Source organism: Trichosurus vulpecula, chromosome 2 (genome assembly GCF_011100635.1).
Source record: "Trichosurus vulpecula isolate mTriVul1 chromosome 2, mTriVul1.pri, whole genome shotgun sequence".
Taxonomy (NCBI): Eukaryota; Metazoa; Chordata; class Mammalia; order Diprotodontia; family Phalangeridae; genus Trichosurus; species Trichosurus vulpecula.
Genome location: NC_050574.1, coordinates 384152461 through 384168129, shown reverse-complemented (window position 1 = coordinate 384168129; position 15669 = coordinate 384152461). Strand labels below are relative to the sequence as shown.

Here is a 15669-nt window from a genome sequence, read left to right as displayed (position 1 = left end):
TCTCTCTTTCCCTCTCTCTCTCTCTCTCTCTCTCTCTCTCTCTCTCTCTCTCTCACACACACACACACACACACACACACACACACACACACACTCCAAGTTGATTGTGTTCCTCAATTTTCTTTGATGCCTCTCCTTCTTTCTCTTCATTAGAATTCTCAATGTGTCTTCCAAATTTTATTCTTGAGAGTTTTTCTCGATTATTCAAAATCTGTAAAGACATTTCAGTTATTACCTCTGGTATCTAGTTTGGTAGATATCTATTTATCTATCTACCTAGGTAATTTTTCCTCTCCCTTTTCTCAACTGAAAGACTTTTGATTAGATTTTTTTATGATGCAAGATAATTAAAATTTCACCTTCCCTTTTTTGATGTATTCTAGACAAGAGATCCTATCTTTATTTTAAGACAAATCTGAAAGATCATTTACTGCAACTCCTTCATCTGATAGCAAATAAGATCATGAAAAGTTTAGTGATATGACAAAGTTTATACTAGCTAAGTAGTGTCAGAACTGGAACTAGAAATTAGGTTACAGGATTTCTGTCTCAGTACTCCTGTGACTTGGCAGCAGGAATCATACCTCCTCTTTAGAGTGCCTTTAGCTCATGGCTTTTACTGTTTAGTTTTTTTTTATTCCTCTAGACTATTGCATGAAACAAAGCTGATAAGAAAGGCAAAACCAGCTTTTGGATTGCTTCTTCTTCTCCTAGGACAGGATTTTTTTTCTATTTAGGAGATTAGTAATAACATGCTCTTCAATTACCACTACTATCCTGCCTTCCATTCCCACCATGTATTTAAAATTCAGGAAATTGAGACATTACCCAGGCCCACTTTGCTGCAGATCAGATATATATTTCCTTGACCCAGATGTTGATCTGAGAATACTTAAGCAATATCCTTCATAGTAATATTTTTTAAGTTTCATTGTTTGTACTGTTTCTTCAAAGGAATGCATTAGTTAATCTAAACTGGAAAAAAGATACCAATCCTATTTCAACTAATTCTTAATTATTTGTGATAGTACAACTTATAAAAGGGAACACTTCTGTTACATTAACATAAGTGGTTTGACACACTCTTTTAAAGGAAAAGCTATACTGATGCCTAAGGTAGATGAAGATAATTTCCAAGTCAAGAAGTCATCATGCATATGCAAAGGCACTGGCTAATCCTTTCATAAAGTATTTTATGTTATTCATAAAGTAAAGTGTCCTTCAAGACCCAGTTAAAATGCTGCTTTCAACAAGAAGTCTTTCCTAATCCTCAATTCTAGTGCCTTTCTTCTGTTTTTCCCCCCATCTCTACTGTATATAGTTAGTACATAGTTATTTATATGCTGTCTCTCCCAGTAGATTGTGAGCTTAGATTGTCGAGGGCCTGGATTATCTTCTGCCTTTCTTACTTATCTTCTTCTTTCTTACTTAGTACAGTGCCTGGTACATAGGAGGTGCTTAGTAAGTGTAGTAACTGATGAAGGAGTTATGCTTTATGTATAACTTGAATACAAAAATTTCTGTTGATTGATTTGTCTGACTAAAAACATGCAATGAATTTGCTCTATCTTCTAAGCCTACTTGAGGCTAATAACTTGATCAATTTGCTTCCAGTGGCATAGACAACACTACAAGAAAGTTGACTGCACTTTTGGCAAAATTGTATTTCTATGACTGGTGAAAATACTGTTGTAACAATTTACTGAGATGCAAAGGCCAGGCAATTGCTCAAGTCGACAACCTGTTGGCAGCAAATGCATTTGTACTGCAGATATTTTGATTTAATTCAAACTCATTTGGGTTTTAAGTAATAGAGACTCTTCCTCTATCTCAGCTGAACCAAATTAATTTACAGTAAATAAAGCCATCAAGTCTACTAATTGCTGCCAATAGAAATTGCCCAGTGTTGCAGAATTTTCAGGGAAATTACATTATAGAAGCCAAGTGGTCACATTTTAAAATCATTGGAATATAAAAATTTCTTGCTCATTGTTTTCTCTATGTCACCATTTAGCACCAGTGAATTTAATTTACCCCACAGACATCTATAAGGATAATAACTTTCCATGTTCTCTTTCCCAGCTTTGCCTCTGACTTCACAGATTTGACCACTGCCCTTCAGCTGCCTTCTCATTCTGGAAGGCCCCTCTTAGCCCTTGAATCTCTCTTCTCCCATTGAATCTCTCCCAGAATCTTCATTTTGAGGAAAGTTCCAAACCATCCATCTTTCATTCTTCTCCTGGCTTTGCTTCCTACTCTCCAGACTTTGCCACTGCTACTCAACTGCCTTCTCACCCTGGAAGTCCCTTCATTGCCTCTGGCCTTCTCACTCTGGAAAATCCTTCCAGCCACTCTAGGCTCTGCTTCTTATTGTTGAACATTATTTTAAAGGCTTCTCTCCTCCGCCTCGTCCCCTGCTTTCCAACTCACTTTAATATGTTATCTTCCCCTGTTAGAAAGTAAGGACAAAGACTCTTTCTTTTTGCTCTTCTTCGTATCCCCAGTGCTTAGCGTGGTGTCTGGCACGTAGTAAACACTAGGCCTGTCATCTGACTTCTCAATATTTTAATACATATTGCAAAGGACTTGAATCAAATACTTTCACTTAAAAATTACCATGACATAAGGGCTACATTAAGAGTGTATATAGGGAATTAAATTTAGCCCCTTTCTCTAATATTTCTTCTTTATATTAATTGTCTCTGATTCCAGAAGCCATTTTGGGGTCTTCAGCCCAGGTACTTAGATGATTCTGGTGTCTCTGAACTGTGGTTATCCCCTTTAATGGTGCAAGTCATAATCCAAACCATACCTTTTTATCCTAACAGGCTATTACTTCATTTTCCATAACTCTATCTAACAATCTATCAATCACCCTATAGTCCAATTCTCCTTTCAGGGGACTAAGAAAGGGCAATTGAATAGTGAGGAGGAAAAAAGAGTCATGGAATCCTAGAGTGAAGAAAAGATCAAGAAGAAGCTAGTGCTACAGGCTTTGGAGAAGTCAAGAAGGATGAAAATTGAGAAAAGGCCATTAGATTTGGCCATTAAGAGATCATTGATAAAATGTAAAATTTATTCCATTTCCCATGATCATTCTGGGTTCCTTAAAATAAAGGATTGAGGGATTCTTGGCCAAGATAAAATGAACCTAATAAGGGCTGCTAAGACTACATTTCTTATAGTCTTTTTTTAATGTAATATTTATTTGGTGAATTTACATGTGAGTTCATTTTACAAAAGAAAAGTTACATACAAATGTAGCTTTCAGTGCAGTTTCAAATATTTTAAAACAGGCAACAAGTCCATGAGGATTTAAGAATGATAATATCAAAGGGCATGTGTCATTTTTCTTTATGTGGTTTTTTTCTACCCCCTCCCCAGGGGGAGGAAGGGAGAAGAGTAGAAGAAAATGTCAGTGTCAGTGGAAATAAGACCACGAAGAATAAAAACCTTTTTAGGGAATCAGAAGAATTTTAAGTTGGGGATAAGTAACCTTCCTGAAGTCAGCAGTGGTTGTCCTGCAAGGCACATAATTTAAAGACTAAGAAAGAGAGCCCTTAGATCTTAATTATCACTATCCTGGCTGTCAAAAAAAAATTTCACTTCGCTCTTTGGTGAAGGTATCGCAGGCTGTAGCCGCGTGGAGTCGGCAGTCCCTGCCTCTCCTCCTCCTGACTCACCGCTGTTCGCTCTCACCGAGGAATAAATCGGTCAGGAAGCCCCTCCACTGTCATGGCATTCAAAGACACCAGCAAGACCCTTGTGGAGCCCGAAGTGGCCATTCACCGGATCCGTATCACCCTCACCAGCCGCAATGTGAAATCACTCGAGAAAGTGTGTGCTGACCTAATCAGAGGAGCCAAAGAAAAGAACTTGAAAGTGAAGGGACCTGTTCGAATGCCCACCAAGACACTTCGGATCACAACTAGAAAAACTCCTTGCGGTGAAGGTTCAAAGACTTGGGATCGGTTCCAGATGAGAATCCACAAATGCCTTATTGATTTGCACAGTCCTTCTGAAATTGTTAAACAGATCACATCTATCAGCATTGAACCAGGTGTAGAAGTTGAAGTCACCATTGCAGATGCCTAACCAATCATTTCTTTTAATAAATTGATTGCAACTAAAAAAAAAAATTCACTTCTCAATCTGCTACCTTTAGACCCATGATCTCCTAAAGCCAGGAGTTACTACTCCTACTGTGAAAGAGGGACCAATCTTACAGATACTAAAAAGGTAGTGTTTGTGCTGACAAAGTTTATTTGGTTTCAGAAGTATAAGCACCAAGTGAATGCTGGCCCTTTGGATAAGCAACATCTCCTCACCACAGACCCTGTACACTAACAAGATTTTAGTTCTTCAAAAGGATGGTATAAGGCCTTAATATATTGTGGTATGTATTCTCTAAGGCTCAGGCTTAGTGAGAAACTATTCAATGGCCCACTGCTTTAAAAAAAAGGAAAACCCAAGCCACAAAAATGAGACACTCTGCTAGTAAATTAGGATTATAACCAAAAAGGACAGGCTGGATAAAATGATGACTAGGAATAAACAATGAACTGAAATATGAGTGAGAAAAAAAAATGTAAACAGATGGTCAGGTTTCCTAACTTGTCAACAAATTCCTAGATATTGGCACTCAGGACCTCACAACAAAGGGCTCACTGAATTAAAACTAAAGGCATCCCACACACATACTTTTATATAAAAAGCAGTGCCTCAGAAAGGGTACTTTTTCCAACCCTGTTACTGTAACTTGGTGAAACACTCAAACACTTGCCATTTTGGGTATATTTCCTGTAGTCTTGCAGAACTAATCAAAAGATGTTCAACTGGAAAGGGGGAGAGAAAAATGACAATACACACACATTCACATATTGTCCGCCAAAGTAGATATCATAGACAAGAGGAGATTCATGGACATTCACAGTGGACAAAACTCAAGAAAAGAACCAACAATAAAACCCATGGCCTCAGATACCCATCCATGGGCATCTGCTTGCACACACTCGCCCATGTGCATGCACACGTGCGTACACGCACACACAGACACACACACACAAAGAGTAATGGATGCATTGAACTCAAGATCCTATTTCAAGGAGACAAATTTTACTTCATATGTATCTTTTATGCTCAATAGAATAGAACTTATGGCTGGAACAGGACTTTGCAAAGTCATAGACTAATAAAATCAAGTCAATGAGAAATTATTAGAAACTTACTCTATGCCACGCAGCTGTGCCAAGTGCTGAGAATATAAAGAAAAACAATCCCTGGTCTCAAGGAACTCAAAGACCAATGAGGGAGATAACATGCAAACAATTATGTACAAATAAGACGTATATGTATATATATACATATATATATGGCGGGGGTGCATGTATGTATGTATGTATGTATGTATACACACACGTATGATAAATTGGAGATAATCTTAGAGGAAGAGCATGAGTATTAAGGGGTTTGAGGAGAGGCTTTCTCAGCCTTTAGCTGATACTTGAAGGAAGCTAGGGAAGCCAAAAGGTAACAATAAGGAGAGATCAAATTTCTGGCATAGGAGGGGATAGCCAGTTAAAAAAAAAAGCAGAGTTGGGAGATGAAGTGTCTTGTGCAAAGAACAGTATGAAGGTCAGAGTCACTGAATCAAAGAATAAGTGGTGCTAAGGTATAATAAGATGGCAAAGGTAAGAAGAGATCTCAATTAGGAAGAGATTTGAATGCCAAAAAAAGATTTTCCTTTGGATTCTAAAGCTAATAGTGAACCACTGGAATTTATTGAATAGAGTGGTGACACAGTCAGACATGCACTTTAAGAAAATTGCTTTGGCAGCTCATTGAAGGATGGAATGGAAGGAGAAGAGGTTTAAGCCAGGGACATGAACTTGAAAGCCATTGCAATACTTTAATCCTTTTCAAAAGGAATAGCATAGGTAGAGACTTGAGGCAGTAAGAGATATTAAGAAACACTTATATGAATAAATTAAAATTGAGAAGGGGAAGCATGGTAGTGAGCATTTGTGTAAAGATCAGTAGAGGCAGCAACAAAAGCATTATTTTCATCAGGGTATATTATAGACCAGAGATGTCACATATTCAGTAGAACAGAAAACAGATTAAAATTTAATTGGGAAATATTTAACAAAATAAATAAAATACAATAGAACATAGATAAAGTTAATATATAGTTTTCTAAGTCAACATGTGGCCTGCAGGAATACTTATGTATACTTATGTTTAGATACCTTCTTTGTGAGTTTGGCCAGAAAATAAAAATATATAAGGAGTTTGGGACACAGATCAAAAACCTGTGATGGATGCATGATATAGTAATTGTAAGAGATTCGGTTATAAGAAATCTAATGGAGATTGTCTCTCTTCCCAAGTAGAAGATTTAGTATTTTTTTGGCTTACTTTAATGATAATTTCATGGATGAATCAATGAATTCTTCTATTATGGATCTGATTCTCAGCAATAAAAAGGAATTCACTGTTGAAGTACAAATGATGGGAACCTTGTGGAGGATTAACCACACCAGCTCAAGGAGAAGAAAGCTAAGCATAATCTGGAGACCATGGAGAGTCTTTTTAAAATACATTCCAGAAAAAAGGATCCCATGGAACGATTCAACTCAAGAGGAATGGAAAGCTCTCATTAATGAAATTTTGAAGACATGATGAAAAACAATCATAAAGGGGAATACAGGGGGGAAGAATTGTAAAAAAAAATTGTGGTCTCATAAAGACACATAAAGAACTCATATTGTTGTTTTGTTGTTTTTAGTAATGCCAGTCTTTTCACTACCCCATTTTGGGTTTTCTTGGCAAAAATATTGGAGTGGTTTGCCATTTCCTTCTCTAGCTCATTTTACAAGGGAGGAAACTGATGCAAACAGGGTTAAATAACTGGCCTAGGGTCACACAGCTAGTAAGTATTTAAGGCCAGATTTGAACTCAGGAACACTGATCTTCTTGACTCCAGACCCAGCATTCTATGCACTGTGCCACCTAGTTGCCCCAACGAACTCATATACCAGCTTATATTTTTAAATTTTAAGTCCAGAAGCTGGAAGCAAGGGAAAGAAAGGAAGGAAGAATAAAGAATGTGGCTATATTTTGTAAATTTCATGTTGGAAACATGAAAGCAGAGGATGAACTAAGGCTAGCAATAAAGTTTAAGGACAACAAAAGTGTCTTCATTTGTTTGCTTAGCGCGTGTTTTTTTAAAGCTATGTTAGGGGAAAGAGGAGTATCAGAGAATGGTCAGAACTACTGTTAAGTCTTAACTGAATGATGATAATGAACAGCAGTGAGAAGACAGATCTACTCAACTCTAATTTTGCTTCTGTTTTCGCTGCTAGAGAGAAACTTTGGGCTGGAAAACATGGAATATAAATGACTGATAAAACATTGAAACTCAAAATAACAATTAAATAAGAAGGTGAAAGAAGTATTAGGGAAATGGGGCATTTTGGCATGAGAGCTTGAGATGGTACAAAAACAAACACCGGACTTGGAGTTAGGCAAATGTTGGGTTCACATCTGCCCTTTAACACTTATTAGCTGTGTGACTTTGAAATACTTAATTTCTTTGAGCCTCAGATTCTCCATCTGTAAAAAAGGGATAAGAATATCTCAAATATTTCCCACACAAAGTTGATGTGAGGATTACATAATAAAATACATGTTAAATACTTTGTAAGCCTTAAAGTGTGGCAGAAATCTTAGCTATTGTTGCTATGGTATAATAGGAATAACACTAGATTTGAGATCAGGAGATCAGCATTCAAATCTAATTTCTGCCACTAAATTGTTCTCACTTAACATCTGTTTTCTTCACTCTCCTCATCTTTAAATCAGCCTCTTTGGACTAAACAAGATGTATGTTACCTACCAGTTCTGATATTCTTATTATTTTCTTCTGCTCCCTCATATCATAGCACCCACTAGCTTTCCAACATAGTCTTTATAAATCTGAAAATCATCCATCTGTTTCTGAAAAGAAATTTAGCTGTTAACACATTTATACAAACTAGAATTTTTCTTCACACTTAGCCAACAAAAGGGCAAAGAAATGGAATATAAGGTTTTGGGTTACTACTATTCATCTAATAAAAAACTCATTAATGGCTATTTATCAAATAAAATAGTGCAGTAGGATTCACTCCCCATGTAGCTACACTTTACCAATAATGAATTTCCTTAACAAATTCTCTTACTTCAGAGCTTGAAAATATAATTAATTCTTAATTACCATTTTCCTAAACTATCTGTGGACATTGTTAAATTCTAAAATAATATTTATAGAATGACAAATCTCCTTGAAAAATCCTAGTCAGTTGATCTAAATCCATACAACCAGGAAAACATCATAGAACTCTAGCCTCTGGTTCCTACTCAATCCATTGAGCCTGGAATGATATTGACTCTGTAAATGTGATAAATTAGCTTATCAAAAATAGCACACATTCTATGGGGAACATGCCAACAAAACCCAAAGAATATTGTTTTAACTGGAAGTTATACCATTAACTGATACTACTACAGAATTCCTGTTATGGCACTTAGGGATCTATTTATCATTGTGTGAGAACAATTTAATCTACTACACCCAGATCTCAGTTGGAGACTTCAGTACCCTCAAAATATTATGGTCATGCCACAAACAAATGATCTACATTTCTTGTAGGTGTTGAGACTTTTTTAAATGGAAGTAATTCATCTACGAAAGTCAAATATGTTTTTGAAGCTGTGGCATCTTAAACCACAAAAAGAATTCCAGTTTTTCAGTTGCCCCTTTGTCACAGTCTACAGTGGGTTTCATCAATCATTCCAAGTTCCTACTGAATACATTTTGTAATAACAGCTTTCATATTCTAGAAGCTAACTGCTTTTTGGGGGTGACTGTGCAAGAGCCTTTGATGTTTTGCCAATTCATTCAGAATATCTTTGTACCCATTAAATCCCTAGGTATGGAAGAAACTACATCCTAGAGAGAAAATTTATAAATCGATTTCAATCATCATGAATGAAATCCACTCTTAATTTTTATGGAGTGGCTATATGTGTGTGTATATGCACGCATTTATTTATATACATTTATATATATATACATACATGTACACACATGCACATGTACACATCATATGTACATATAGGCATGTAATATGTGTATGTACATATGTGTGTGTGCATGTATGTATATGTATATATGAAATCTTTCCATATCCACCCACTATCTTCTCAAAGATCAATGCCAATTACTTACACAATTTTTGCATGGCTTGAAATTGGTGTTTGTGAAGTAGTAACTGAGGTGCACATGGAACCCGAAGAGACAAAAGAATGGGCTTTAGTTAGTTGATGTCATTTAGCATATCCATCAGGCCATTGCTGTGCCATCATTGCAAAACTGAGAAACAGTCTTCAAAAGTGAGTTTCTCTCATTTAACTGTAGAAATCAAACAATGGTATCACAAAAGGGTAATTTTTTCAAATCTTTTTTGGAGGGAGCGGGGATGAATATTGAAATAGATCTTCTCAAGGATCTCTTCTTGGTCTCAATCTTTAAAGCTTATTGTATTTTGTTGATTATCCCTCCATTGTGCTTTCTTTGACTTGATTCTACCTTTCATAATCTGATCACAGTAGGGTCACTGGCCAGAATTGAGAGAAACCTTAAGGAAGCTTTCTAAGAAATACGCACATCCACATCTAAGAAAGAAACATCCTTGCTATCTGCTAGACATTGGAGTGGAGAAATGGTTTGGAAAGCATACCTTTCTCTAAAGGAGGGTGGGGCTTAATGTCTAGAGTTCTGTTATTTTGTTATCTAGCCCCCTACCAACCATGCATCTGGGCTCATATGAACTGTTTAATCTTGGGAGCTAACTACCCTCTTGGACTAGGGGGCACCCTTCCAACTTCTACCAGCTGTTGAGTCTGCTGTGTCCAAAGTCTATTGGCGTACTTGGAGTCCTGGAACTTTTGGCATTGGTCTGAGGGTACTAGCAAAGCTGAACCCATAAAGTAACCACACAATTTTGCTCTAGAGAAAATATTTAATATCTATATTCATAAGAATACAGATTGTACAGGAATTTTTGTCTCATGATGACTATAACAAATAAGTATAATTTGAACTACTAAGTACATGTTTTATGGACCATCAGGGGAATCTTTGGCTTAATGATATGTAACTCTATTAATAATTAACTCTTTAAGATTACAAGTTGCTGAGGTACTTATTTGCATTGGCATTGCAAGTTCCTTACAAATAGGTCCCTACATCAGTGAAATTCTAAGTCCAGTCAAAATATCTATGACAGTCTTAGGTATAAAAAGCCCTCAAATATTCCTATAATGGGAAAAATGTAGTTTTCCTGCTTATCTCTTCTAATCAGGCCTACTTTTGTTGGGCTTTGTCTGAGGTAATGAATGTTACCCCTTCCCTTTTTACTTTAGCTGAAGCTTAACAGACTGCTCCAGTCCCTTAAAGTGTGCATATCTTTCTGTTTCAAGTATGTTTCTTGTAAATAATATATAGATTCTGGTTTCTAATCTCTCTCTCTCTCTCTCCTAACCTCTTCTGGTTTATGGGTGAACTTGTTCCATTTCCATTTACAATTAAACTTGCTAATTGTGTATGTTCTTCCATTCCATTCTCGTTTTCTTTTATCTCTTATTCTTTACTTTCTCTTTTTCCCCTGCCCCCTATATCACCAATGCAATACCCACAGTGGCTGCTATGAATATGCTGACATATTTACAGGTATGAATCACAAGATATAACAGACTCTTTAGCTCAAAGATGAAACCAAGACATTTATTCAAACACCAGAAAGCCAAATCCAACATGGTTATAAAGAAGTCTATACACATTACCAATGCAGGGGGCACCTCCATCCCCAAGCCTTGCCTCCATCAGGCCTCCCCACAAACAAGCTCCCTTAAGCAAAATCACTCCCTCTCTCACTCACGCTACTGCTCTGCCTCTCTCTCTCCTAGCTTTGACTGCTCTGTCTCACTTCCTGCTCCACCCTTCCTGCTCCATCCATTCAGCAAGCTCCTCCCACCACAGGCTCCATGTGACCCAGGCTTCCATGTGACTGGCTCAAAGCAGGTCGCATAGGCCTATTAATGGATGGGAAAGATCTTCCCATCCCCATCAACATAACACCCTCTCTTTAAGAGATTGTTTGCTTTTGACTAATCCCTCTCTTAATGTCTTCTCTCTTATTCTTCTCCTTTTCCTAACCCCCTTTATTACCCAATTTCCCCTTTGAATAAAATGCATTTCTCTACCCAATTCTGTGCATATGTGTATTCTTCTCTCCTTTGACCAATTCAGATGAGAATGAGGCCCAGATGTTACCTGCTTCCCCTCACTGCCTCCTCCTTGTTATATAGACTCCTACTTGTAACTCCATTTATATCAGATAATTTTCCTTTTCTTCCCCCCTCTCCTTTTGTCTCTGTCCCAGTGTGCTGTTCTTTCACTTTTCAGTTCTTTTTTTGGTTAAATTTTATCTTTAATTTATGGAATAAAACAAGCATTTCCACAACATAGTACAATAGAAAAGGCATGAAATTGCAAATCTAGTATACACAACTTGCTATTCCTTTCACATATACAACAAAATTATCACGTAATTTTTTTCTTCCCCCCTTCAGTCCTAGAAATGGCTACCATAGACACAAATAGGTATGTGTATGTATATGTGTACATGTGTGTGTATGTGTGTAAAATTATTCTTATACATACTTCTATTTATCAGTTATTTCTCTGGATGCAGATAGCATCTTTCTTCATATGTTCTTTATAGTTAATTTAGGTATTTATAATAGTTAAAATAACTTATTCACTCAAAGTCATTCCTAAAACAATATTGCTGTTACTGTATACAATATTCTCTTGGTTCTGCTCATTTTGCTCTTCATTATTTCACGCGTGTTTTTCTAAGATCATTGAGCTCATCATTTCTTTTTTTTTGTTTGTTTTGTTTTGGTTTGTTTTTTACATTTTTTTTATGAAGGGGGGGAAGCTAGGGCAATTGGGGTTAAGTGACTTGCCCAAGGTCACACAGCTAGTAAATGTGGCAAGTGTCTGAGGCCACATTTGAACTCAGGTCCTCCTGACTCCAGGGCCAGTGCTCTACTCACTGTGCCACCTAGCTGCCCCAAGCTCATCATTTCTTATAGCACAGTAATATTCCATCACAATCATATAGCACAACTTGTTCAGCCATTCCCCAATTGATGAGCATCCATGAAATTTCCAGTTCTTTGCCTCAACAAAGAGAGCCACTTTACACATTTTTAGAAGATATAGGATCTTTTCTTTTTAACCTAATTATCTTTGGAAATAGACCAAGTAGTGGTATTGCTGGATCAAAGGGTATTGGTAGTTTAATAACTCTAAGTATGTCAGAAATTTCCAGGCTTTCCAGATTTCCTCTGCAAACAGAGAGACAATTGCCACGAAATGAATGTAGAGCAGCAAAAATAAAGGGTTAAAGTAGTTGCCCCCCTAAGACATCTTGAGAAAATCTTAGAGAAGACTCCAGGGGCTGAGGTTTGGTCTGAGTGAAGTGTAGACACCTCTAGGCCAACTCCACTGAATCAACAAACAGTGGGCCTTGAAGGAAGTAGACTAGGCCCCAGAGAATTTCACCTCAACTTTTACATCATTCATCATCTCAAGAAATTTCACCTCATTAACTTGTACCTCACAAACTTTCATCTAAAAAACAGCTGATAAGCTGAGTGAGGGAAGATTGAAGAACCTCCTGCTGTTTCTGGAAGTCAGGCCTAGTGGTACTGCCCAGACGTGATCCCAGCTGTGGCTGTGGGTGATAAGGAGCACGCACAAGCCCAGGGAGTGCAGTACTGAAGGGAACAAGAATGTTTTTAGATAGCGTAGCTGGGGGCTTAGAAGAGGAAGAGAGAAGTCCCTGAGGTTGAGCCCAGGACAGACTCAGAAAACAACAGTGAGAAGGACTGGAGGCCTAGGGCAACATTACTCACAACTCAGGATTAAAATCTTTTTTCTTCTGAGAGGATCACAACATAACAAAATGACTCCCAAGCCCTGCACCATTAGACTACTTCTGGCACAGGTAGTTCTGAGTGGCTTCATGTACCATCTCCCTATAAAGGAATGTAAACAGTTTAACCTTTTTTAAAGTCTTATGATTGCTCAGTCATGTTTAACTTTTTATGTTTCCCTTGAATCCTGTGTTTATGTTAAATTTTCTACTCAGCTCTGGAATTTTCATCAGGAATGCTTGGAAATCCTCTATTTTGTTGATAATCCATTTTTTTTCCCTGTAGGAGTATACTCATTTTTTCTGGGTAAGTTATTCCTGGATATAATCCTAGATCCTTCATATTCTGGAATATTGTATTCTAAGCTATATGATAATTTACATTGGTGGTAAGTAAGTTTTGTGTGACCCTTACTGTGGTTCCTTGCTATTTGGCTTCTTTCTGGTGCAGAAAGAAATTAATTACCTATGAATTAATTTACCTCTCTTAGACTGCAACTCTGAGGACCTGGGCAGGTGATAAGTGGGGAAAGGGGTGGGGGGAGGGAGGGGGAGAAGAAGGAGACAGAGACACAGAGACAAAAGGAGAGGGAGGGAATCCTGGGCAGGATCCCACCTGTGATACTTATTACTCTTTGCCTATAAGCAAATAACCTAACCTCTTGGGATCTACAGTAGACAAAAATCGCAGGTCCTTAATATATCATGGTAATGGATTTAGAACACAGGGAATTTGAGAGAACATTGAAGAAATGTTGGATAAGTATGTTTGACCCCACACCCAATCATGCCCATTGCTTGCACAAGAACCCTCAAGGCCACACAAGTATCATTATGTAAAATGAAGAAAATATTCTAGTCTTCTCCTCTCTGGCACAAGCTTGTCACATTAATTTTCCTTTCCTGAGATGAGGAAAGGGAAATTAAAGGAAAAAAGTCCTCAGTAATAAGTGGAATTGGTCATGTTATAGACTCATCTTCCCATTTGCTTTCTTAGACACTATTGCTCAGTAAATAAAATTGATTGCAGAATATTAGACGTAACTTCAATCATCAGAATGTCTCATTTTCCAAGGTAGTACAGCTGTTTGTGTGACTTCTTGAGAACATAATTAAGATGATGTATGGAGAGGAAGAACAACTTCCTTCAAAATAGACTATATATTCCTATTTCCCTAAGATCTGTGACAGATTAAAACATTTACATTTTCTTCAGCCAAGTTCAACTTAAGAAATATTTGTTTCTCATTAAAAGTTAATCAGAAAAAAACAATTATTAAACACCTACTTGCAATGTGCCAGGCAATGTGCTAAGTGCAAAAGATACAAAGAAAGACAAAAGGCAATCCATGCTCTCAACTAGCTCACAGTCTAATGGAGGAGGCAACGTGCACACAACTATGAACAAACAAGCAATAGATGGGAAAAATTGGTGATAGATAAACAAGGGAGTGAAGGCACTAGCATCAAAAGGATTTGGGAAAGGCTTCCTGAAAATGGCAAGACTTTATCTAGGACCTGATGAAACCAAAGAAGCTGAGAGGCAGAAATGAGAAGGGATAATATTCCAGGCATGGGGGACAGCCAGTGAAAATGAGTAGGGTTGAAACATGGAATGTTTTGTTTGAGGAACACCAAAGAAGCCAGTGTCACTGGATTGAGGAATACATTGCAGTGGGGTTAGGGGATAAGATGTAAGAAGACTGGAAAGGTTGGGGCTGGGGAGGCAGGTTATGAAGGGTTTTAAACACCAAACAAAGAATTCTATGTTTGATCCAGGAGGAGGTGATAGGTAGCAATCCTGGAGTTTATATCATCATTTCTACATTTAGAAATGGAAGTGACTTTAGATATCATCTATTCTAAATGCCTTATTTTATAAATGAGAAAACTGAGGCCCACAGAAATTAAGAAACTTCCTAATAGTCTTTACTTAGTTCATAGACGAAAAGTGTCATATTTAAAAGTAACTAAGGAATAAGAACATTAAATCCTAAATCCCTCACTGTAGCAAACTCCAGTGAGTATTTAACTTTTTATTTGGTTTTTTTTTTGGTTGAAATATTTTTGGGGAGAAGGGTAGTGGGAGCTGGGATGGGGAAGAATTTACACATAAACTTAAAAAATATTTACAAAATTAACTCAAAATAACTCTTTCTGTATTGATAAGAGAAACATAAGCAAAGTGATATTTAGGGACTCCCCCCCAAATCCGTTCCTGGAATAGGAAGACCTTTTCTCGTTAGTCCCTTTGATATCCTCTCTTCACTTTATCCTCTCACTTGATCCTAGGAGTGTAAAAGCAGACATTCTGATCCAGGAAGAAATGATTCTGTATCAGACTAGGAAGTGTTGGACGTGCCATAAGAGCAGAGTTTGTTCTTAAAAATATAATTTCTAGTTTTGTCTTGGGGCTTTAGTCATAGTTTTTTTTCATCCTGAGAAGGTGAGAGAGAGAGGAAGTGGCAAGGAGAAAGGAAGTGTTGTTGGTGAGAAATAACTATATACTGAAAAATTAGTTCATGAAGAAAATGAGAGCAAGAGAGTGGGAACACCATGCTAGACTGAACAGAATGTGTTTTGAAGGGATAGAAAACAAACATTTGTCAACATGTCACTT

General features: G+C 37.3%; 1 protein-coding gene across 1 annotated transcript; it reads left to right on the top strand.

Annotated features, from left to right (window-relative positions):
• The first annotated feature begins 3720 nt into the window (after nt 1–3720).
• Nucleotides 3721–4132, top strand: LOC118839878 (40S ribosomal protein S20-like). Its single transcript, XM_036747384.1, has one exon. The coding sequence runs from the start codon at nt 3736–3738 to the stop codon at nt 4093–4095; it is 360 nt and encodes a 119-aa protein (XP_036603279.1). The 5' UTR covers nt 3721–3735; the 3' UTR covers nt 4096–4132.
• The last annotated feature ends 11537 nt before the right edge of the window (nt 4133–15669 follow it).